The sequence below is a fragment of the Desmodus rotundus genome, chromosome 4, assembly GCF_022682495.2.
Source record: "Desmodus rotundus isolate HL8 chromosome 4, HLdesRot8A.1, whole genome shotgun sequence".
Classification (NCBI taxonomy): Eukaryota; Metazoa; Chordata; class Mammalia; order Chiroptera; family Phyllostomidae; genus Desmodus; species Desmodus rotundus.
Window position 1 is genome coordinate 31,129,760 of NC_071390.1, and position 24,329 is coordinate 31,154,088.

Here is a 24,329-nt window from a genome sequence, read left to right on the forward strand (position 1 = left end):
GCAATGAACATAGGGGTGCTTAGGTTCTTTTGAATTAGTGTATTGGGTTCTATCAGATATATTCCCAGAAGTGGAATAGCTGATTTAAAAAAAACAGATCCATTTTTAATTTTTGAGGTATCTCCATACTGCTTTCCACAGTGGCTGCACCAATCTGCATTCCCATCAACAGTGCAAAAGGGTTCCCCTCTCTCTACATCCTCACCAGCACTTGTTTGTTGATTTACTGATGATAACCATTCTGACAGATATGAGATGGTATCTCATTGCGGTTTTAATTTGCATTTCTCTGATGATTAGTGACATTGAACTTCTTTTCATATGGCTGTTGACTATCTGAATGCCCTCTTTGGAGAAGTGTCTATTCAGGTCCTTTGCTCATTTTTTAATTGAGTTGTTTGGGGGTTTTTTGTGTTGACTTTTATAAGTTCTGTATAAATTTTGGATATTAACCCCTTATCAGATGTATTGGCAAAAAGACTCTCCAGTTTGCGGGTTGTCTTTTTATTTTACCGATGGTTTCTTTTGCTGTGAAAAGTCTTTTTAGCTTGATGTACCCATTTGTTTATCTTTTCTTTTGTTTCTCTTTCCTGGGGAGATATATCTGATAGAATATTGCTACAAGCAATGTCCAAGATTTTGCTGCCTATGTTTTCTTCTATAATTTTTGTTATTTTGGGGCTAACACTTAAGTCTTTGATCCATTTTGAATTTATTCTTGTGTGTGGTGTAAGAAGGTGGTTTAGTCCTTTTTTCTGCAGATATCTGTTCAATTTCCCCAACACCATTTATTGAAAACTATCTTTAGCCTATTGTATGTGATTGCACCCTCTGTCAAATATTAATTAACTGTAAATGTGTGTGTTTATTTCCAGGCTTTCTATTCTGTTCCATTGATCTATGTGTCTGTTTTTATGCCAGTACCATGCTGATTTGGTGACTATGGCCTTATAGTATAGTTTCATATTAGGTAGTGTAATTCCTCCAACTTTTGTTCTTCTTTCTCACGATTGCTGTTGCTATGAGGGGCCTTTTGTGGTTCCACATAAATTTTTGAATTATTTGTTCTAGTTTTGTGAAATACACCATTGGAATCTTGATAAGAATTGTGTTGAATCTATAGATTGCTTTGGGTAATATGGACACTTTAATGATGTTAATTCTTCCTATCCATGAACATAGTCTGTGCTTCCACTTAGTTGTATCTCCATCTATTTCTTTCTTTAGTGTCTTATAATTTTCGGAGTATGGGTCTTTTACCACCTTGGTTAGGTTTATTCCTAGGTATTTTATTCTTTTTGGAGCAATTGTGAATGGGGTTGTTTTCTTAATTTTCATTTCTGTTTGTTTTTGGCACATAAAAATGCAACTGATTTCTGGATATTAATTTTGTATGATGCTTCTTTGTTGAATTCATTTATTAGTTTTAGCAGTTTCTTGGTGGAATCTTTGTGGTTCTCTATGTACAGTATCATGTCATCTGAAAATGATGACAGTTTTACTTCCTCTTTTCCAGCTTGGATACCTTTTATTTCTTCTTGATGTCTGATTGCTGTGGCTAAGATTTCCAGTACTATGTTGAATAAAAGAGGTAAAAGCAAACATCCCTGTTTTGTTGTCAATTTGAAGGGGGAAGCTTGTAGTTTGTGCCTAATGAGTATGATGCTGGCAGTGGGCTTGTAATATATGGCCTTTATTATGTTTAGGTATATTCTTCTAATCTCACTTAGCTGAGAGCTTTTATCATAAATGGGTGCTGGATTTTATCAAATGCTTTTTCAGTGTATATTGAAATAATCATGTGGTTTTTACCCTTGATTTTGTTTACATGGTGAATCACATTTATTGATTTATGAATGTTGTACCAACCTGATATTCCTGGAATAAATCCCCTTTGATCATGGTGTATGATCTTTTTGTTGCATTGCTCTATTCAGTTTGTTAATGTTTTGTTGAGGATTTTAGCATCTATGTTAATCAGAGATATTGGCCTGTAATTTTCTCTTTGTAGTGTCATTATCTGGTTTTGGCATTATCTGGATAATGCTGGCCTTGTAAGATAAGTTTGGGAGCCTTCCCTCCTCTTGAATTTTATGAAATAGTTTGAAGTGAAAAGATATTAGTTCTCCTTGGAATTTTTGGTAAAATTCACCCATGAAGCCATCAGGCCCAGGGCTTTTGATTGTTGGGTGTGTTTTGATTACTGTTTTAATTTCACCAGTTGTAATCTATCTATTCAAATGATCTGATTATTCCTGATTTAGTTTTGGAAGATTGTATGTTTCTAGGCATTTATCAATTTCATCCAGGTTGTCCAGTTTTTTGGCATGTAGTTGCTCATAATATTTTCATACAATCCTTTGTATTTCTTTGGTGTCAGTTGTTATTTCTCCTCTTTCATTTCTTATTTTATTTATTTTAGATCTCCCTCTTTTTTCCTTGATGAGTCTGATTAAAGGTTTGTTGATCTTTCCCTGTAAGTCCATCAAGATTTGTCTCAGATATTTAGTGCTCCTATGTTGTGTGTGTGAATGTTTACTAGGGTTATATCCTCTTGTGGGATTGTTCCCTTTATTGTTATGTAGTGTCCTTCTTTGTCTCTTACTATAGCCTTGTTTTTAAAGTCTATTTTGTCAATTATAAGTTCTGCTACCCCAGCTTTTTTTTCCTTTCCATTGTATGAAATATCTTTTTCCATCCCTTTACTTTTAGTGTGTGCGTATCTTTTGAACTTGTTTTCTTATCACTCAGTTACTCTATGTCTTCTGTTTGGAGCATAAGTCATTTACATTTAAGATGATTTTTGAAGATTTATATTTAGTGCCATTTATTGTCAGACTATTTTCCTCCTTTTTTCTTTCTCTTTTTCTTCCTCTTCTTAAAGCAAGCCCTTTATCACTTGTCGCAGTACTGATTTGGTGTAAACAAACTCCTTTAGCTCTTTCTTGTCTGAAAAGTTGCTTATTTCTCCTTTGATTTTGAATGATAGCTTTGTTGGGTAAAGAAGCCTTAGTTGTGGGTCCTTGCTTTTCATTACCTTGAATATTTCATGCCACTCCCCTCTGGCCTGAAATGTTTCTGCTGAGAAATTAGATGACAGTCTCATTGGTGCTCCCTTGTAGGTAACTACCTGTTGTTCTTTAAGCATTATCATTTAAATTATGATATGTCTCTGTGTGGGCCTCTTTCGGCTCAACTTGTCTGGGACTCTCTAAGCTTCCTGGACTTGTGTGTCTTTTTCCTTCACCACATTAGGGAAGTTTTGTCATTATTTCTTCAAATAGGTTCTCGATCCCTTGCTCACTCTCTTCTCCTTCTGGTATTTCCATGATGTGAATGTTGTTACGCTTCATGTTGTCCAAAATGTTTCTTAAGCTTTTCTCATTTTTTAAAATCCTTTTTTCTTTTTGCTGCTCTGCCTGGGTGTTTTTTTCTACCTTGTCTTCCAAATCACTGATTCAACCCTCTGCTTCATATAACCTACTGTTTATTCCTTCTAGTGTATTATTTATTTCAGATATTGTATTCCTTATTTCTGAATTGTCCTTTTTTATGGTTTCTATGTCTTTTGTTATGGTGTTGAGTAGCCTTATTGTCATTACTCTAAACTCTCTATGTGATAAATTGTTTGCCTCCATTTCATATAGCTCTTCTTCTGAAGAATTCTCTTGTTCTTTCATTTGGGGTCCATTTCTTTGTCTTCCCATTTTGGCTGCTTCTTTGTATTTGTTTCTTTTTATTAGGTAGACTGCAAAGACTCTGGTGTAGGCCTTTGTCAGACACCGATGGTGACTGGCCCTACTCACATTTTTGGAGCTGTCAGCAATCCACAGCATGTGGCTCCCTCTGCTGGACAGTATTGTTGTGGAGAAGTGGTTTTTCTATTTGTCTGTGGTTATAAGGTTTCTCTTCAGCTAGTGTTCAGGTGGTTATTCAGGATGATTTCTCTACAATTTAATTGTCATTCCAGATTGGTCCTGGGAGGAGGTTAGTGTAGCTTCCACTTACTCTTCGGCCATCTGGGCTCTCACCTTTTGTTCTTTTTCAAGATTCATTTGGTTTTGCAGGACTTTTGTGGTTTCATACAAATTTTAGGGTAGTTTTCTTTTTCTATTTTTGTTAAAAGCCTTTGAACATTAGATAGGGATTCCACCAATTATAGATAGCTTTAGGTAGTATGGCCATTTGAACAATATTAATCTTCCAATCCATGAACACAGTATATCTTTTCATTTAATTGTATCTTCTTCGGTTTCTTTCATCAATGTCTTATATATTCAGTGTACATGTTTTTCACTTCCTCGGTTAAATTTATTTCTACATATTTTATTTTTTGATGCTACTGTACATAAGATTGCTTTCTTAATTTCTTTTCCAGATAGTGCATTGTTTAGGGTAGAGAAATGCATCTGTTTTTTTTAATGTTGATATTCTGCAACTTTATTGAATCCATTCATTAGTTCTAAATTGTTTTGGTGGAATCTTCAGGGTATTTTTTTATAAGATTATGTCACCTGTAAACAGAATTATTTTTACCTTTTTCATCCCAATTTAGGTGCCTTTTATTTCTTTTTCTTGCCTAATTTCCTTGGCTAGTATTTCTAGTGCTGTGTTGGATAGAAGTGTTTCTGATCTTAGAGGAAAGGTTTTTAACCTTTCACTGTTGACTATGTTAGCTACGGGCTGTCATATACAACATTTATTATGTTGAAGTATATTTGTTCTATACCAAATTTGTTTAAAATTTTATCATAAAGGGGATTTAACTTTTCCAAATGCCCTTTTCACATCAGTTAAGACGGCCATAGATTCTTATCCTTCATTCTATAAATGTGATGTTTTACATTTATTGATTTATATATGTTGAAACATCCTTGCATTGTAGGAATTAATCTCACTTGATCACAGTAATTAATTCTTTTAATGTACTGTTGAATTCAGTTTGCTAATGTTTTCTTGAGGATTTTTGCATCAAGTTCTTTTCTTGTAGCATCTTCGTCTGACATTAGTATCAGGGTAATGCTGGCCTTGTAAATGAATTTGGAAATGTTTCTTCTTCAATTTGTTGGAAGAATTTGAGCAGTATTGATATTGATTCTTTTAAGCTTTGTCACCTGAGCTCAACACTGGTGAAGACTGCAGGAAACCTCAGTAGCCAAAATTGTGGAGGTCTTCCGGTAGCAGTGGTGACCAGAGTTAGTAAAGGTGTCAGTGGCAAACACTGCTGGTATTCTCCTATTTGTTTTGTGCGTGGGAAGACGCTATAGCTCCAGGTATACTCCCTGGTACCAGGTTTGGTTCACTGAAACTCAATGGGGCAGCAAAGCCAGTGTCCAGGGTTCAGGTACTACCACAGCAGCTAGGTTGGAGCATAGGTGTATTTACTGTGGTAGTGGTATTAATTCTGAGGTGTGGGCATGTGCACACCTCCTGTGGAATTAGGGTCTGGGTCTCTTGTGCTTGTTGCAGTGACTCAGGCCCAGGGGTGGGGGAAGAAGTTGGGAGACTCAGCAGCAGCATGGGCCCAGGGATGATAGGGTGCAGTGGTGGCTTAGGCTCAAGAGGCAGGGTGCAGCAGCAGCATGCCCAGGGGATGGCATCATTAGGGCCAAGCTGCTGCTGTTCCACATCTGCCCCTGGGGGTCCAGTGTTGGGACTTTGTTCCACCCTAATGATGTTAGGATGAAGTCCCAACTTGGGTACCAAGGGCAGAGCACAAAGAAGCAGTGGTGTGGCCACAGTGATGGTGGTTCAAAACCATGATTTGAGAACCAGAGAGTAAAGGGCAGACAGTAGCAACTGTAGTCCCATAGATGGCAAGGCACTGTGGTGTCCTGATTCCAAAGTGGGCAAAGCAGCAACTGGGGCTCCTGAAAACAGGTCTCACCGCAGTGACAACTTTAGCCTTGGAGAGGAGATGCAGCATCGGGAACTCAGAGCATCACTGTCAGCTGGGTTCAGCACTGGAGAAGACTGTGGGGATCCTTGGTAACAAAGGCTGTGAATTCCCAGGGTAGTGATGAGGCTTGTTGGAGTTCTGCTCTTTTTTTCAGCCACTTGATGAAGTCCCTCTGAGGGGATCCTTTTGAGTGATGAGCTGCTTCATACTAGCTAGTGGGGTGATGCAGGTGAAATGCTTTCTATTATTTCCCATGAAGCCATTCTTGGTATTTGAGCTCTGAAGGATTTCTGCTGTTTCTTCACTATAGTCCAGAACTTCCCCAAAGCTATTTTCATGAGTTTACACTTATTTTATTGTTTTTGTTGTTTCTATTGGGTAGACATGCTGGGACCTCCAAGCTCGCCATTTTGCTCATGTCACAACTTCAAATTCTACCCATTTTATAAATGTAAAACTTAGGTTTGAAATGGTTAGGTAGCTTGCCCAAGGCCACAAGGGGCAGAAAGCAGAGGCAGAATGTAAACTCTGTTCTATTTGACTCAAGTCCTTTGGCCAGTATGTAATGTGCATTGAATTGAATCAAAATGAAATAAAGGAGTTATAGAAAAGAACTGATTGTATCAATAAAAAGAATTCTCTAATCAGAGATAGTGAAAGGGTTGTCTCAGTCCAGCTCTCAACTGAAAGAGGAAGCCATTCTCCAATTATGTCTGAGAACTTTTGGCTAATAATAGGAAGAGAAAGAAGCCCCTCCCTCTCAAAGTTTATATCATGTCTATTTTATTATCAAATCCTGTAATTTCCTTTTCTTTTTGGACAACTCTGGCTCAGATTCTCATCTATCGGCTGAAGTGCAGCAATAATCCCATAACCGCTCTATCTTTTATCCTTCATGATGTCTTTTATTCCCACACACTTCCATTGGGTTACCAGGAGAATCTTCATTCAAAAGAGCATTGTGTGTGCCCTTCCCCAGGTGCAAGCACTTCCCATGGTCACCCATTACCTATGGAATAAATTCTAACCTTATTAACTTAGCACTCAATTCCTTTCAGAATCTATTCCTGCATTTCCAATATTATTTCTCATACACTTTTTTACAAATGTAAAGCGCCAGTAAAGTCGGTTACATGTGGTTTCCCATGGCTTGAATTTTACTACTTCAGTGGTGCTGATGTTACCCTTTCGGTTTGGAAGGACTTCCTACACCACCCTATATGTTGAACTCTGGCCTTTAACCTCAAATTCAAATGCCACGTCATCTAAGAAGTTCTGTAATTCCAACAACTAGAAATATCTTCACTTTTCTCTGTGTTTGTCTATATTTTTATTTTTACTTTATCATTATAATGCTGGAGTTTCTACTAGAAGTGAGTGGGTTACATCTGGTAGCTCCTCTATTGTAGTCAAAGCTCTTGCAGGGCAATCTTTCTAAAAGTACAAATTTGATCAAGCCAGTTCTCTGCTTGACATTCTTCACTGGCTTCCCATTACCAACAGAACGAAATAGAAACTTCTTAACATGACATAACCGCTTTCCATTAGCTGTGCCACACTCTCCTTTCAGTCAAGTCTCCCATGACTCTCACACGCATCCTGACTCTCAGTCATATCCGTCGGCTGAAATGGATGTTTATAGACATTGCTGTTTCTTGATGTTATGCCTTTGAAAGAGTAGCTCCTAGATATCTTTTCACAGAATTGAATTGACCTGCACTACACCACAGGCGTGTCAGAACATGTGAAAGGTTGAAGCAGAGCTGTGCAAATTGAGAAAAATAGAAAGAGCCCGTCGTATCAAAATGTCTCTTAGCTGTGTGGGAATGCTGAAAGAAGTTAGCAAGCAGTCCATGAGTTTTTACGGTATAAGAGGCCCAAGTACTATGAGGGAGATGCGAGCGTTTTCCATGTTGTTTGGTGGCTTTCCTGCTACTGCGTTTCTGAGTTATACAGGTATGGAATGGACTCAACATAAACTAATTTGCTTATCTCCTACCAACCAAATCCCTGGCTTCTATAAAAATTATCTCAGTATTTGCTTTAACTGAAATCATTGATTTTGATTAAACAGTATGATTACTTTCTGTCAACCATGGGAAAAGCCTGTATAAATATGCAACATGAAAACACACCAACCCACATGCACCAGTTCTCCCTGACTGGGAAAATGATGAGCTTAGCAAACTGTCAGCTAGCGGAAAAACCTGAGGTCAAAGATGTTGTCTAGGTTTTGAGGAGTTAACAGACTGGGAGTCTGTGAACTGTGGGCAACTGGGCAAAGTTGGACTTGTAGAGATGGGGGAAGGTATGTTATATGAAATGCATGAGAGCACTAACAATAGTTGACATTTGTTGAAGGCTTATAATGTGCAAAACCTAAGGGATTTACATGAACGATGAACTCACTTAATCATCACAGCAGCCCTATTAGTAGAGACTATTATTATCTCCACTTTAACCAAAAAAGAAAATAGTTCACAGAACAGTTAAGGTCTTGACCAAATTTACCCAGCTAGCCAGGACTCAAACCCATGCCACCTAGCTTCATGCCCTGATCTCAACTTCAACTGTATACAGCCCCTCAGAAACTAGGGGCCACTGGAGAGAGATTTAAGCTACTAGATTAAACAACCAGTTAATCCAAGTGGCATTTGCTTTATCTGTAATTGAAGAATGACATACATGAGAGAGAGAGAAGACATTGATGAAGACAGTAGGGGGGTATAGCATCAGAATGAGCCCCCTGAACCCTGCTGGTAAAATTGCACATCATCAGTAAACCTACGCGGGTACCTCCAGCACCTGTTATAGTCTCAGAGGTTTGTAAAATGTCATTTGATTTTCTTCTACTGAAATCATCGGGAACAGAGCTAGCTTTAGTTGCTACAGAATTAAACGTAGGAAGTCACATACCTTGACTGCTTTTCTGGAAAGAGTTGTTAACTTTCTCATAGGACTTTGGGTGTATTGCACTGTGGTTACTGGAGCCAATGCAAAAAATATTTTAATCCTTTTAGCCAGCTCTGGATTTGTAGAGAATGCTATGAAAGCTGAAAGGGAAGAAAATACTAGTTTATAGACTTAAAACAATTCCTAATCATTTTAAAACATAGTAAATAGTTATATTAAAAACAGCAACATAAATAAAAAATAACTCTGAGTAAGTACAATTTGTAGAGAAGGATTTTCTAAATTTCTCAAGAATGGAATTGGCTAATGCAGAACAAAGAAAACTGGAGAGTGCGAGAGTTACAGAGAGGGTTCAAACAGCCCTTGTCGGGCATGTGGAGGTAGGCTTCTAGCTCAACCATCCTCTTTGGTATCAGACAAAACTTGACTTTAATTTTGGCGTACATTCACTAGCTATGTGAAGACTTGGGCAAGTTAACTATGTGAGTCTCAGTGAATCTGTAAATGTGGACAAAGAATCTTATAGGATGATTCTTTTGAAGGTTAAAATATACATATATGAAGCTTAAGGTATTATTTGGCAGTATCACCATTAGAAAGGATTTCTAAATTCAGCCGTATGTAAAATATGGATGATAATTGTCTCACACATTTGTAGTTACCAAGGTGAGAATGTATGTAAGATGCCTGGTGTAGTACAGGCATATGAAGTCCGACTTTATACTAGCAACTTGATTAGGATTGACTAGCAACAGAAAAGAGACTGGTGGAAATGCTGTTGACACTGTTGAGGTCTGTGGCAGAATGAGGAGCAGCAAAGGATGGGAAGTGCCTCGTGGTGTTGTCCACACGGCCCCATCCACATCCAACCTACCCCAGCGCATCCTGGGAAGTGAAAGGTATGCTGATCGTGACATATGACCAGTGGGATTGGTAATTCTCTGTTTTCTTTTCAGTGTCTTTACTAGACTGTGAGCTCTTTAAAGGAAGTGTCTGCCATATTTACCTCTGCTTCCCCAGCATCTAACCCAGTGTCTGAAAAATGTTTCTTGTGTGTAAAAATGAATAATTCTCTCTCCTTATGACTTATTTATCAACCTCCAGATTTAGTCTTATGGGGGAAAAAGCCTTGTCATGCTTCCTCTTTTTTTTAATCTTCAGAAATCAGACAGAGAAAATGGCTTTCCAACTCAAGTTCCCAAGCTAGAGACATCACAGAGGGAAGAAATCCTGACCCCTTTCATGAATAGGGAAGAAGATCCTCTGACACTCTCAGGTCACACCTGCCCCAAACACACCGATGGTGGTGCCCTGGGAGTGGCCCACATAGTAGAGTCGCTCCTGTCCAGTTTTCTCTACAATAAAATTGATTGTGGCTGGAAGATCATACTTAGCCATCTCATCCAAACTGCCAAAGGAAAAAAAAAACAAAATTGGAAAAAATATCATTGTTAGGCCTGCAATATTCAAACACATTCTTTGCAGACATAGGTACTTAGCTTTTTGTTAAATCAATACATGATATTATGGGTCTCTGGGACTTTTGAGGATGAAAATCACCTTGATTGCACATTGTTAAGAAATTGGAATTACAAAACATCTGAGTTACAAAGGCCTATGCTTTTCCTGAAAGACTAGTCATATTTCACTTAATTCTATGGCAGATTTATCAAACTCCCTTTAAAAAGAACAGTTACCTAAAATGAAATATACAGAATCTGGCAAAAGTAAGGCCTGCTTGAGTGTGGTTGATAGGGTAATAATATGGGTTTAATAGGGGTTGATAGGGTTTAATAATTTATAGTTTTAATTTGAACATTTCACCTAAAATGTCATATGATATGCTTGAGTGTGATATTGTTACGTTACAGAATTACATGCTTATGGTTTTGTAATAAAAGATTTTGTAATAAAAAAGTTGCATTATTTGTGCCAGACCCTGTATTTGGAAAAAAAAAAAACAAACAAACAATAAAGGAAACAGATCCGTAGTCTTCAGCCCAGAAAGACTGAATCAAGGCAGACACCTGGGAATCAATACTTCAGGTGCTTCTTTTCGTGTGTGCATTTGTATGTGTAGCTGGGAAAACACTCACCTAGGGAATCATCATGTCATTTGCAGTCATTTGCATTTGCGGTGGCATGTTCAATGACACAGCTGCACTGGGGTGTGCAATCAGGAAATGCCAAGTGGCTTCCAGGAATGAGGCGGAAATGAGGCCAGGGAACAAAGGGCTCTCACGGCCTTCAAGGTATGGTTCTCAGTGCCTCTGCAAGTGCAGGGTGTGTCCCGATGACCAAGCAGGCCTGGCCTCTAGAGCCAACAGTGGCCCCGGAAGGGGGCTGGTGGCAACACTCTGCTGTGTAATCATCCCACAATCAGGTTTTCTCCTTATTTCCCCCAAACCTGACGCCTGGGGCAGATTTCAGTACTGCCCCCTGTGGGGGGCAGAGTGTTTTTACCACTCGGTGAGTAAACATTTGAGTGCCACCTACACACAGGATTAGACTCCCCCTTGGCTTATCATGAACGTCTGGTTCTCGGGATTTTCACCGAGAACCTTGTTTCTTGTCCCAGTTCTTAATCGGTTTCATTTTTTCCTTTTTCATAAGAGTTCTATGTCAGCTTCCTGTCAGGCATCTACGTGGACAAAGGCATAGTCTTGGAATTAACTTTTTCCTAAAGCTGACCCTTGCATTTTGATTTTTTTGCATATATACTTTGCATACGCATATGCACACACGTGTTCATCCCCCTTCCCTACATAGCAGCAAGTGGGGTGTTAGAAACAAACATCAATGCAATAATAAGGACATTTTTTCAGAGCCGGTGAAGAAAGCCTGGGTAAAGGAGGAAATGTTTGTTTCCTTCTTGTGGATTTCATTGGATGCATTTGGACAGAAAGGGAAAAACTGACATGTTCATCCATATATATCAGTCAGGTACACATTTTATTCATTACTATGTATCTCCTTACCTGAAGGCCCAGAATTCTGGTGATGTGGGTGAAAATTTCAAGTGTTTTCTGGACCAGGTATTTCCCCGGCTATTCCCCATCCACACGTCATAACCAGTATCTGCCAGAAGGAAAGCCAAGCTGTTGTTGGGCAGGTTGCAAATCCAGTTAGTGGCAGATGCAATTAAGCCATGTTGCAAATAAACAACAGGCCTTGGAGCTGCAAAACATAGGCAACAAGAATTTCATGTCTACTTCCTCAGTGCCCACAAGAGAATTCTCTTTCCTGACTTCCTGTAGTATACAAGAGATGAAATTTGGCACTAGGCAAACCTAGGTTCAAGTCCTTTCTGAACTACTTATTGGGCTAGTTATTTATCTCCTGTATGTCTTGTTTTTCTTTTTGTAAAATTTGGACTATATACAATGTATTGTGTTGTCTGTAGGTGCTGGGGTCAGATTGTCCTGGTTCAAAATCTATGCTACTACGTATTAACCCTTTTGTGGTTATCTCAGCTCACTTACCTGCGTAATGGGTAATAATGGCGCATTATCTCATAGTAGAGCCATAGAATTAGATTAGAATTAAAATACATAAAAGACTGTTCAGCACAACAAATATTTGCTTTATTGTTATTCATATTAATAACATTTTATTTCTCAAGAAGTAACTGAAAATAAAACTAACTTTTTCTCCAAATCATAACAAAAACCATAAAAATGTCATTTGTTGAATACCAGGCACTATGCTGGATATTATACACACTACTTAATTTAATCTGTTCTTTCAGAAAGCAAAATTCAAAGATTTAAGTGAAATGTTATGCCATGTAAAACTGTGAATTTAATATAAAAATCCTATTGATAATGTAAAATTGGAACAATCTGACTAAGAAAGAGAAATAAAAGGAAGTGGGGAAACTCCAAGAAGAGAAAGGAGTGACCAGGATTTGGTTTTTTTAATAAATAGTTTGGAATGCTCTGTTGCTGCCTTAGGACTTTCCCTCAGGTCACCTTTGTTGCTACACCAGCTTTCCGAGATTGGGTAGGCTAGACTAGACCCTCCGAGAGCCTTCAGCCATCTGAGAGCAAGGAACTGTGTCTGTTTACCCAGCTTTTCAGAAGACAGAAGGACGAGGTATTACTAATTCTACAAATGGCCGTCACGGTCCCTCTCGGTTCTGAGCCCTCAGGCAGCTCCTCATTGCAGAGACCATTTTCCATCTTATGCATTTTGCCAGCTTCCTGGCAGAGATCATGAGATAAAAGATTGTGGAAACAAAGTTCTTGTGAGTATTTATAAGAAAATAGACTTATTTGGGAGGAATGGATGGTTCTATTAAGTCATCACCATTTCATCTCCCCCTCTTTTTAAAAGTTGAGATTTTCTCTTTAAATAATCAACCCTTCTGATGTTACAGTGTCTGTTATACAACACTCCGAAGAATGAAGGGAGCTAAAAATCAGAAAAGAAAGTAAAGAGTTATTGCCAAATGAATCCCTCTTCTCTCTGCAGGTACCAGCCTATATTGCAGGGAGCTAGAATGGCCCTTTAATTCATTTTAAGTATAGAACTAGTAGTGTCAGATTTACTTTAAAAATGAAATCCCACTGACGGGTGGAGGACTAATTACAGCTGATATAATACCAGTTAGAAAGCTATTGTAGTAGTTAAAGCAAAAGATGATAATGGTGGGTAAGCCTAGACTTGAGTGATCTTGAAGTTAAAAGAATTTTGCAAATAAGAAAGAAATTTAGAAAGCCAGTGTTGGTGATGGGCTATATATATATATAGTAGGGAAGGAAGAAGAAATTATCAAAATGACTTAGGTTTCTGGTTTTAAGCTGGAAAGTGGTATCTCTAGAGTAAGACTGAGTTTTTCTTCTTATGTTTTCTAGGAAAGAGGAAAAAGGGAGCAATCAAAGGTTAAATAAACAGTGTACATAAAATGCCTTAAAAATTCCAAAGGGTTACACAGATGAAAGCGAGTAGTAGAGTTGGAGCATCTCTAATGCAAGACGCTGGGCTCTGTTTCAGAACAAAAGCTGCCTTGCTGCTATCAGCCCACCCAGGAATCTCTACCTTAGGCATTATGCCTTTCATAACAAAATAAATCCTACCTGCTCTCGGACACCCTCTTCCATGAGGAATCCTGTAAATTCCGAGGACATAACCATCTTTTGTCACAACGTCATACTTTTCGTAAGGATAGCCCCAGTAAGAAATAATTTGGCTCTGAAAAGAGGAAAGAAAAAAAATATACGTTCATGATGTAATCTCTTGATTTCTATACCTGCATTGCAATATAGTCCTTTAAGTCACAGCCTACTCTTCCTCTGTGTATTGAGACAAAATAAAGCAGGAAAATCAGGATAGCTTGAGGAGGGCAAAGGGGGATAAATACAGCAAAGGCATGAGTGAGATAAGGTTGGGTGACTGTATGTTTTGGTTTGCTTGGCCTGGTATTATGAATGCACCTAGTTCATTCTCAACATTTTTTGACAAGAAATATATGGTCATAATGAGGGAAAGCACAGACGCTTGTGCAGTACTCTACGGCTAATAATGAGTGAGCTGTCTCCGAACCTCTACCGTGAAGGGGATGAAAGGAAGTGGTTACCAGAACAGAACCAGAAAGTCAGGTACAGAGGACCACGCTGAGAGGAGCTGTGACCTTTAGCAGAGGGAGACAGCCTGTCTAGGGTGACCTCATGCAGGGGGCCAAGGCAATAACTCATATGATTTCACTCTCCCCCTTCTTTCTGATCTCCTGCTCATGATTTCCACTGGATGAACTGAACTGAAAAGCAAAGGTCCAGGGAGCTTGTTGACCTGGTTCTTACAGGTCAGCCTCTTGGACAGAGAAAACAGTATAAAAGAATACAGAGTGTATCTAGAGGGTTAAACTAAAGATATCTCAACCACAGATACACGAGAGAGGGGGGAACTACTGTTTATTGCATAGAAGATGGTTTATACCTCCTGTTTTATTAATCTTAACAAATGGACTTTAAGATAAAATTACACCCATTTTGCAGCTGAGAAAACTAAATTGCCAGAAGATTAACAATCTGTCTGAGATTGTACAAGTAGGAAAAGATAAAGATAAAATTAAAGCTGAAGTAACTTTAGCTCAAAAGCATGCCCTTACCACAAGATTATGTATTTGACCATGCCAGGCACACAAGAGCTGTGTATACATTATTGGACCATATGAAGCAGTGGTTATGAGCACAGACTCTAGAGACTCACAGTATGACACCGAATTCCACTCTTCCTCTTGCTAGCTATAGAACTTTTGGAAAATTAACCTTCTTCTGCCTCATTTCCCTCAACTCTAAGACAAAGATAATAATGGTAGCTCTTCACAGCTTTGTTGTGAGGATTATACATAAAGGGTCTAGAGCAGTGCTTGGCCCAATCTAAGTGATCCATGATGTTTATTATTCTTTTTTTCTCCTCACCCAAGAACACACATTGATTTTAGAGAGGGAGGAAGGAAGGGAGAGAGAGGAAGAGAAACATCGATATGAGAGAAACTGATCAGCTGCTCCTAGTAGCACCCTGAACAGATTGAACCTGCAACGTAGGCATGCTCCCTGACTGGGGATTGAACTTGTGATCTTTCGGTCTACAGGACAACACTCCAAACAAACGAGCCACACTAGCCAGGGCTAATGTTTATTATTCTTATGATCATTATAGAATAATTAAGAGCCAAAAAGCATTCAGACCAGAAAGAATACAATGTATGTGAATATGGGAGGAAAAGGAGAATTTGGATCGAGGACATATATTTATAGATTGTGAGCTCAGCAGTGTGGTAGAAGGTTAGGGGTACCTGCTGGATGCATTGGAGTGAGAAACAAAACACTAATTTTAAAACTTTGACAGTTCCATTCTTAAAGTTCTAATATAAACAGGTGTGGGAGAGCACCTCAGTGGTGTACAATGTATGCAGGGGTATGGAGTATCCTATTACAACAAAGTCTACAGTGGATATCAGTCACTTGTCTTTTTCCTCCCTCCCTCCATCCCTTCCTTCCCTCCTTCCTTCTTTCGCAGCACCGTTCCATTCTATCACTCTATTTCATTTGATCCCACTTCTGGTGTGAATTCCTGTGTGTTAAGATACTTTTTGTTAGCAGCAACCAGAGCCAGTTCTGGCTTACTAAACTAAAAGAGTACACTGATACAGCTCACAAATCACAGAAACTGCTCTAGAAAAAAATCCTTAGGAAGAACTCGAGGATACTCTGTAGTCTGAACTCGTGAACATTTTCTTCACCATGAGATGGTAGCTCCACTACCAGGAGAGGGAGTATTACCCGCCCCAACTTGAATCAGGTCTTTCAACCCTTGGATTAGTGAGTTATGTCAAGGAACAGGGGAGGAGGCACAGACTCAGTCAATTTAGAATTGTTGAAAACTAGACAAGCACATCAATTATGTCTAAAGTAATGATGACTTAATAAATCCTTATCTTAATTTTTTTCCTTAATGGATGACTTACAATATTCATACGAGCTTCAGGGTTTGTGGTGCTTCCTTTCTTGTGAGAACCGCATAGAGGTCCAAGAAGAAGCATCCAGCATGCTGCTGCCAAAAGCTGCCACATTTGGGGTCTGCCTAGGAAAGGAAATATTAATATTTTTGTCATCAAAGAAAATTCTAAAAGTGACGTTTGGTGTAATATTCTATAACAATATTGTGGGAGGGAGTAGAAACACACTTCTAGTTGTGTTTTAATGAGTAATATACTTAATTATTCAAGACTTAGCCCATGAAAAAATCTAAATGGTAACTTTTTAATAAAGAAAGAAGAAAGTGTCAATTAAGTGTCCAGTAGGTAATTGGACAAAAGAAGGAAATGTCTGATTTCCAGAAAAAGAAATATAATGGCCAATATATTAATCATTAACTCTAATATTAATGTATTAGATTTCTTAAAGTAGGTTTAATAACTCTAGTTATCAGATAAATTAATATTTTTTCTTCTGATGGTGGGAGTGAACATTGGCACAGCCTTAATGGGAAGAGATTTTTTAGCATGTCTTAAAAATTTGAAAATATTCATACCTTTCACTCAGTCATTCTATTTTCAGAAGTCTACCCAAAACAAATATAATATATGTAGGTAACATGTGTAAAACTATTTCTTAGATCTTAGAATAGTGAAATTTACCAAAATAAGTGATTGATCAAATAAATTATGGGTAAGGAAAAATGAAATTATTTAGATAACAAGTATTATGTTTACATGTGATATGTGAAATTCCTATTATACAATAGTAAAGAAAAACAATGTACATAAATTGTGTATATATCCCCTCACTTAAGAACATTGATTTTTACAGAGAGAGAAAGGGAGAGGGAGGGAAGATGGGGAGGGGGGAGAGAGGAACATTGATTAGTGGCCTCCCATAGACTCCTCAATGAGGGATCGAATCTGCGGCCCAGTATGTGGCCTGACCTGGAATTGAACTGGAGACCTTTCAGTGCAGAGTGATGCTCCAGCCAACTGAGCCAAGTCACCAGGGCAGGTGCACATATTTTTAACTCATGATAAAACAAATTATAAAGGGAGAAAAAAAAGACTAAGCATCAAATTTTATTATGGTTATGTCTAAATGGTGAATACCTGGGTGGGTGATTGTTTTTCATTTTTAAAGGATTGTACCTCCTTCTAAATGCCCGATGTCCAGTGTTTATTATAAGAAAAAATTCTTTTTCAAACAGACAGTATTGGAAACAAATTATGGGGGTTAAAAAGATGACATACATTTCCTATTTGGCTTTGAAACTACTTGAGTTTAAAAACAACAACAAATAAGTAATGACTGCAAAAATAACAGAGGGGGAACATTTTGCAGGAGACTTCCCGTTGACTACTGTCTTTACAAAATAAAGGTCTTCAAATTCCATTAGAAAACGCTCTCTCTGCTAATTTGCTGTTTTCTTCTAGGAAGAGACAATGGCAAAATTTAGGCCAGAGTAAGTTTAGCTCCAAAGCATATGCTTTTATCATAGGATTATGAATTTGCCCATGCCATGAACACTATTATATAGTGTACATAAACTATATATATGTGTGTGTGTATATATGTATATGTATATATATACATATATATATATATATATATAGTGTATATTATATAAGTGTATATGAGCATATATTAAGGGGCTATATAAAGCAGAGGAGTCGCTTCTCTCTCTTCTCTGTGGTTTCAACACCACTCCCCCTACTTCCATTTTTTCTTAGTCAAATTATTACAATTCTTCATTGTGAATAGGATTCTTATGTCTAATTAACATGTAAGAGAGATGGTAAATCTCACCCTGCAGGAAGTGCATGGCTTCACTGCTCTGTTATAGAAAATTGTATGAATTCCTTTCTTGAATTTGTCAGTCATAATCTCTGTTGACTGTATGTATTAATATAATTAATCTATACTGTAATTAGTATGATTAATAACATGCATTATGCAGTTTTATATTAATATATTTTATATTAATATATTTAACTAATATTGATTAATATAGCTTAGTTCTGCTGAATCATTATGGTAGTGATAACACCATCAATAGCAATAATTATTACCTTTACAACTATGTATTGAGCATCTATTATGTGCCACGTAATGTGCCAGACATATATTAACTCATTTTATTCTCAAAGTAATCCCAAGGGACAAGAGATATTATTCTCATTTTATTTCAAATGAAACTGGGTATCAAAGAGGTCAAGTCATTTGCCTGAGGTCAACTAGATAGTGATGGAGCCTGAGTCTGAACTCAGGTTGCCTGACTCAAGGAGATGTGCCTGAACTTCCACCCACTCAGTCCATTCAGAACAGGCTCACTAGAGCCCTCTGGCTGCCGTGTGCTGATTTGTGTTCACCTGCGGCCCACAGACCACAGGCGTCATAATCACCATAAAAAACAATGAGGCCTCTTAGAATCCACCCCAGCTTAACCCAATGGGACTCTGTGGGGCTGTGGCCGGGAATCTGCATTTTAAACCAGTATGTCAAATGATTCCCAGGCATTCCAATGTGAGAAAAACAGCTAGACTGCCATGATCCCATGAGAAGAGAAACTATTCCATTCTCATTTCTGTGTCTCTGAGACGTAGCACGGAGGTCCCTATAAATGTTGGTCAAATAAATAAATGAGTGAAAGAGTGAACGAGTCCATTACTTAATCTTAAAGGCTGTTTCACATTGGCTCAATATTTTCTATCATATCTTTCTCACCTGGTTTCATTTCACCCCACCTCACTGGTCCTCCGTGATGGGAAGCTTCCAGTTGATTATGTCCTCAGTTCAATTCAGGAATGTACCTTAGTGGTAGGTAGTACAGCATTTTTTTTAAATTCGCCTTTTCTTGTAGGGCATTTACAATTTAGATGTTCCAAATTCCACTGAGTGATTGGGATTTGAGGCCTCTGAGTTATAGTCACGGGCAAGGGAACCTGGAGCCTCTGCATTAGAACAGATTCAGCTCTCTTCTGAACCAGGCGAATATGAGAGCCTGTGGAGCCGGTAGTTGTGCAGGGGAGGAGGTCTAGGTGGTTAGCACCATGTGCTGGTCCTAGTCCCAAGAGATGGCACAAGAAAGTGCTAGTCCTGACAGGTCATCTTTTGCAGCCATGGCAGGGAGCCCATGCAGCTGCTTTAGTTTCATCCTTACGTGCAATGGATCTGGGTAGGGCAGGGTGACACACCCAGTCAAAAGGAGTCTCTGTGGTCATTTTTTAAGGAGTGGCAGGTCCCAGCCAAACAGTCTTTCTTCGGGCTGTGGCAGGGCTGTGTTTGCCTGTGCTTTCCAGGGGTGTGTTTACCTGCTCTGCCGTATCTGGGCCCCACATTATTTACTGTAATTGCTGGGTAAGTCTGCCTGTCTCAGGCATCTCTCCTGAATGATACTCCGACAGTCTTCTAATCTCTTTGACCTGTTTCTATGATGGCTCCCTGATGAATGTGCCCTACATCGACTGACGTACTGCTTGTTCAAACTAACACATATAAGGATGTTAGACTTAGGAAAAGCAGACATAAGTTCCAGAGGGCTGTCAGTTCTCAAAAGTGAGACCTTTAGCCTCAAGTGCCCCGACTAAACCATATACAATTTATATAGATTATGTATGTCTCCCATAAGGTGATATTTTTAAAAAGAGCTCATGGGGAAACATGATAAAATAGATAGATAAATAGTAGACTCTATATATACATATGTGTGTGTGACTTGCTGGAGAGTCATAGACTATATATCAATATATGTATATAAATATTTATAAATGCTGCACACATGACTTGCTTAGAGAGTCTTAACTTACAATACGATATTAAGGCTCAACATAATCCTGCACTCAAGACAACTGTTTAACTTTGTTAAAAACAGTCTGTTTTTTCACAGCCTTATTTGCTCTTAGAATTTTACCATTTGAATAATACTGATTCAATATACTATAACCCAAATTTTCTAAGGAACACACTTGGGAAATGTTGCTTTGATATTTATTTATTTTTCTATTTACTATACCAAAAATACTTTGTGTAATGAAGGGAAAGCTAAAATGATGCAAGTAGCCCCAAATTGGAAGCTCATCTTTGAAAAGTTTCCTGCAGGCAGGTGCCCTCCAGGCCCATGGTGAGAGCTGCTGTGGACATAACTGAGTGTGGCTGTGAAAAGACAGTGCCAGGAATGGGAACACTTATTAAGACTCTCCTCCATGGATCAAAAGTCTCCCTTCTCTGTGGTTATTTTCTGTCTTTCCCCCTAGCAAATGCAGCCAGGGGGATATATGAGAATTTTGAAAGAATATTGCTACATTTTCTGTTTCATGTAGGTTTAAATATTGTACATCAAATGCATGTGGAGTATATAGGAAACTTTCATAAGGAAAACATTTTCCATCTACAGATACATCGATGATGAAATAAATCAGGGGTGGCAATTTCTCAAAGAAAGAATCTCACAAATAATATAGAACTTCGTTCCACTTTCCTCATTGCCCCATTATAGTGATTGTCAGACTTATCAAGTGGACATTTAACCAAGGTTTATGTTGATGCCTGGATAGTATTCTCAATGAATCCAGACCCCAGTTCTTAACTATGTTGTGAAAATAGAGATGAGAATTAGCCAGAATAGGCAGGTAAAATGACCCTACGGGTAGTTCTCAACAAGAATGTGTTTTGTTCTAAAAACACATACAGGCCAGTTTCTATGAATGGCTCTCTGGTGAATTTCAGTCTGCTCAATGGTAAAGCAAAGGATAAGTCCCTGAGTGCTCTGCACAAAGTTTGAGTTAAAAGTCTGGCTCTGTCCTAGTTTAGAGAATGTGGCAGCCATGAGAATGCACCTCTTACACCTCCAACTACAGAGAGCAAAACTGGCCATCAGCCATCTCTCCTGTGCTTGAAAACCCATCACTGTGTCTCCACTGAAAATAAACTCTGTAGACACTTCATAAGTGTTGGCTACCACTGTTATTATTATTAGTTGGGTGACTTTTGCTAGTTAACTTAACCTCTCTGAAACTTAGTTTCCTTACCTGTATCATGAGTATAATAACATCTACCTTGTAGGGTTAGCTTGAGATGATAAATGAGATGATAAATAATGTCTATAAGACATCTAACAATGCTTGGCATTCAATAAATGGTACTTGTTAGTATAACATACCTTCAATTATTCAATGATTGTTTCAGATGAGTATCACTTGGCTGTCAAACTAGTTCATGCATTTCTTAAAATCAAGAACCACATTTTATACTCTGACTGTATTTATAATTTTTATATCTTTCATGTGTCTAACCTTGCTCATGCTAGATATGGTACAACTTTTGAATTGAATTGTAAGTAAATCAGGTATTTTATACCAACATTTCTTCAGAAATAGTAACATATAAGAGTGGTTAAGACTGTCTGTTTATAACTTCTACCAAGAATTCTAATTTTTTATGACATAAAGTACCTTACTTATTTAATCTGTAATTCTTGGGTTGATAATACCATTCATTGAACATCTATATGTTTAATCACCACAATTATTATTTTTCACAGGTAGAAAATATCAAGTCCATGACTCAGGATAGAAAGAAGTTAGGGAAACCTCCTGACAAGTGGAATACAGAGGTAGGAGCAGACATCACGGCCACTCCAGCAAACCACTAGATCCTCTCACCAGAGCCCCCACCTCTGCACGTGATGAAAGGGAAATAGTTTATGGCAGGGAACACATGCAGTGGCCACAGAAGTCAACAATAAGGGCTGGCTAAAACCAGAACAATCCAAGATGGAGGAAAAATTGACCAGAGACCCAACTCCAAAACTCCTTACAACATTATTGTCATGAAGACTGGCACCGCAAGCAGAAGGGGGACTGGGGGGGCAGCACCATGACGCTTCCCCTCCCAACCAGAAGGCAGAGTCAGGATTTGATGCCACCAAGTTCAGAAACAACCCACCATTGGAAACTGATAAAATTCCAAGAACCGACTGACCCAGATGCCACTAACTCAGGAGTTCACCCACATCCACCCTGACGTGTACTTCTATTTCTTACACAGCAGAACCCTGTGAGACTTGCAACCAGTGGGGCAACAGGTGGCGGCCGCCAGTCTCAGGCTCAAGCTCTGATCCTGTCTCCAGGAACACAAGTCCTAGCCCTTTTTTCTCTCCCTGAATGAAATTTGCTTTTGCTCTCTCATTCTCACTTGTTCTTGATATCCTTCCTGCAAGCGTCAAGAGCATGGAGGCCCAGTCCCAGATGACACCAGAGCAGGGCCAGTCCCCAGCACGGAACCAACTGGGTGACATTAGGGTTTGAACAAGATCTATTTTATTCCATGCTCTTTTCACTGAGTCTTGTTTCCTCATAAAATTATTCTATAATGAAATTTTCTCAAAGTATTAATAGATGTTAGAAAGTTTGGGCACACTGTAACTCAGTAGAAGGTTAAAACAGATGAGCAATTTTGTCTTAACAGATTTGAGTATGAAATTATTATCAGTGATAATATTGAAAATGGCAGAAACAAAGTTGGATGACTTATGCTACCTGCTTTCAAGACTGACTATAAAGCTCTACAGCATAGAGAATGACTGCTTAGTAGTGTCACAAAGGTAAACCTATAGTTCAATGAAATACAATAATAAATCCACAAATAAACACATACATCAGTGCTCAGTTGATTTGGAGCAAAGCTTTTGGAGCAAAGTAATTTCAATTTCCATTCAAATGAATGGAAAAAATTATATTTTCAAAACTGGTGCTAGAACCATGTTAAAAAAAATCAGTTTCAGCCCCTGATTCACTAAAGTTAAAAGGAAACCATTGTTCTCAACATAAAAACTAAAGCTATAAATGTTTGGAAGAAAACACAGAAAATCTTTCTGAACGAAGCACAGAAATATCCTAGGACAGACACACACAAAAGAAAAGGCAAAAATGGCAAAATGAAATTCATCAAAATTAAAGACTTGTACTGCAGAAAAGACACCATTAAGAAATTTAAAAATGAAGCTGTAGACTTAGAGAAAACATTTGTTAAACAAGGATCTGACAAAGAAATTTTATCCAGATTATATATAAGTCTCTTACAGTTTAATAAATCAAATGGACAATAATAAAATGGACAAAAGCTGTGAACAAATACTCTAGAGAAGATATATAAACCACTAATAAGTACATGAAAACGTGTTCCATATCTTTAGTCATAAAGAAATGCAAATTTAAAACTACAATGTGATAGTGCTTCACACCCACTATAACAGCTACAGTTTATTTTTTCCCTTTTTAAATTTAATTTATTGGGATGACATTGGTTAATAAAATTACATAGGTTTCAGGTGTACAATTCTATAATACATCGTCTGTATATTGTACAGTGTGTTCACCACCCCAAGTCAAGTCTCCTTCATCACCATTTATTCCCACTTTCCCCTCCTCTACCTCCCACCCCCTTTCTTTCTGGCATTCACCATATTATTGTCTGTGTTGTTTCCACTCATTCTTTTTATTTACCTCAGAAGAGTCCTATTTAGATGATTAATTAAATATTGAGGACAGAGCTATTAAAATGTTTATGAAGACTACATAGTAACATGAAGACATACTTACAATATTCCATTAAATCAGGAAAAAACTGTTGGGAAGAACTGTATGTTCCAGTAGTCTTTCTTGCTACTAGGGTATGCGATGGCTTTGTAAAGAATATACAAGTATATAAATAGTTTTTTAAAAATTGAATTAGGTATAGAGCTTTGACCCCCACATATACTCTTTTCTAAAATTGATATGACCTGAGAATTTCTAGCTTCAAGCAGGTTTTCCTTTTCTAACTCAATGAAGGAAAAGCCTCTCTTCTCTCCTGAATCTATGGTCATTGCCCCAGGCTGGAAAAACGTTGGAGGCCCCTAACAAAAGAACACATGGAAGTATTGACATTGATATTGGGAAAGATATTGTTAATGAAGTGATCAAGTTTTCCAAGGGCAATTAACCTTTGCAAATCAGTTAGTTTATAATCCTTTGCTTTCAAAAAAATTG

At 38.1% G+C, this 24,329-nt stretch overlaps 1 protein-coding gene across 1 annotated transcript in view; it reads right to left on the reverse strand.

The window, feature by feature from the left end:
• The window catches only part of LIPK (lipase family member K), a 39,659-nt gene that overhangs the window by 10,852 nt on the left and 4,478 nt on the right, over positions 1 to 24,329 (reverse strand). The window contains exons 2-6 of the mRNA XM_024563432.3: positions 16,284 to 16,399; positions 13,891 to 14,005; positions 11,791 to 11,989; positions 10,111 to 10,220; positions 8,816 to 8,952 (exon numbers count right to left, since the gene is read on the reverse strand). Coding sequence (XP_024419200.2) covers positions 8,816 to 8,952; positions 10,111 to 10,220; positions 11,791 to 11,989; positions 13,891 to 14,005; positions 16,284 to 16,388 — 666 coding nt within the window. The 5' untranslated portion in view covers positions 16,389 to 16,399. The remainder of the gene's footprint in view (positions 1 to 8,815; positions 8,953 to 10,110; positions 10,221 to 11,790; positions 11,990 to 13,890; positions 14,006 to 16,283; positions 16,400 to 24,329) is intronic.